Source organism: Malurus melanocephalus, unplaced genomic scaffold (genome assembly GCF_030028575.1).
Source record: "Malurus melanocephalus ecotype Western Australia unplaced genomic scaffold, MMel_1.1 scaffold_548, whole genome shotgun sequence".
Classification (NCBI taxonomy): domain Eukaryota; kingdom Metazoa; phylum Chordata; class Aves; order Passeriformes; family Maluridae; genus Malurus; species Malurus melanocephalus.
The window spans coordinates 145502-146950 of NW_026623780.1; the positions used below are offsets into that span (position 1 = coordinate 145502).

The 1449-nt window shown below is 59.5% G+C and overlaps 1 protein-coding gene across 1 annotated transcript in view; it reads left to right on the plus strand.

The window, feature by feature from the left end:
• Nucleotides 1-1449, plus strand: part of CHEK1 (checkpoint kinase 1) — a 9064-nt gene that overhangs the window by 3727 nt on the left and 3888 nt on the right. Inside the window, exons 6-9 of the mRNA XM_057382083.1 lie at nt 443-547; nt 690-785; nt 856-964; nt 1156-1333. Of these exons, the coding sequence (XP_057238066.1) occupies nt 443-547; nt 690-785; nt 856-964; nt 1156-1333 (488 nt within the window). The remainder of the gene's footprint in view (nt 1-442; nt 548-689; nt 786-855; nt 965-1155; nt 1334-1449) is intronic.

A 1449-nucleotide genomic window follows, 5' to 3' on the forward strand; every position in this document is an offset into this window, starting at 1 on the left:
GTGTGGAGTGCACCGAGGGATGTATGGGATGGGGAGGGAGCTCATGTGAGAGGGGAAGGATGTACGGAGTGCACAGGGGGAGGGATGTGTGAAACAGGGGTGGAACGTGTGGGATCCATAAGGGATGTGAAATGCATGGAGGGGAGTTTTGGAATATGTGGTGTGTAAGGGGGGTGTGTGAGATGCACACGGGAGGTATGGGATGCATAGGAGATGTTTGGGATGCATACAGAGGTGTGGAGTGTGTGTGAAAAATGTGGGGTACGTGGGGAGATGTGGGGTGCACAGGGAGGTGTGGGATGCACAGGGAGGTGTGGGGTGCACAGGGAGGTGTGGGATCCGTGGCAGGGCAGGGTCTCCTGGCACACCAGGTCCCCACACTGCCACGTGTGTGCCCGGGGGTGGTGGCACTGYGGGTGACAGTGGCGGGGTGTCCCTGCAGAGCTGCCCTGGGACCAGCCCAGCGACAGCTGCCAGGAGTACAGCGACTGGAAAGAGAGGAAAACCTACCTCCCACCCTGGAAGAAGATCGACTCAGCTCCCTTGGGTAAGCACCAGCAGCTCCCTAAATACCCACACATATATACAGACACACAAATATRTACATACACACAAATATATACATACACACAYATATATACACTTGTACACACACACCAGATTGTGTTCCACCCCCTCGTCTCCCCCAGCACTGCTGCACAAGATCCTCACCGAGAGCCCGACGGCGAGGATCACCATCCCCGACATCCAGAAGGACCGGTGGTACAGCAGACCCCTCAAAAAGGGTAAGGGGCCGCGGGGGAGAGCGCTGCTGCTCCTGGATTTGGGATTATCGCGTGTCCTGTCCCTTTGCAGATGTCAAGCGGGCTCGGCTCTCCTCGGGGGGGGTCGCTGACTCCCCTGGAGGCTTCTCCAAGCACATCCGATCCGATACAGACTTCTCACCGGTGAAGGGAGCACTGGGGTGAGCCTCTGCCTCCCTGCACACGGCTTTGCAACTCCTTGCACGCCTCATGGCTTTCCTGGCGCTTTCTCCAGGAGGTGGCCGGGAGAAACCCTGGGATTCTGTCCCAAATCCTGCAAAAACCCGCATGCAGTTCCCGCACTGGGCTCTCCCCAGCACTCCTAACCCTCGTGTCCCCCGTTGCCTTGCAGTGAGGACAAGGCAAGCTATTCCACGTCGCAGCCGGAGCCCGGCACGGGCGGGATGCCGTGGGAGAGCGGTGCGGGAAGCATCGACCAGCTGGTGCAGGGCTTCAGCTTCTCCCAGCCCGCCTGCCCCGAGCACATGCTGGTCAACAGCCAACTGCTGGGCACCCCCGGCTCCTCCCAGGTCAGGGGCTGCAGGGGTCACCTGGCACCACCTGCAATATCGGGATATTGCCTCAATGTGTGCAGAGGTTTATCCCCTTGGGATTGCACCTTACAGCGTTTGGGATGTGGCTGGGC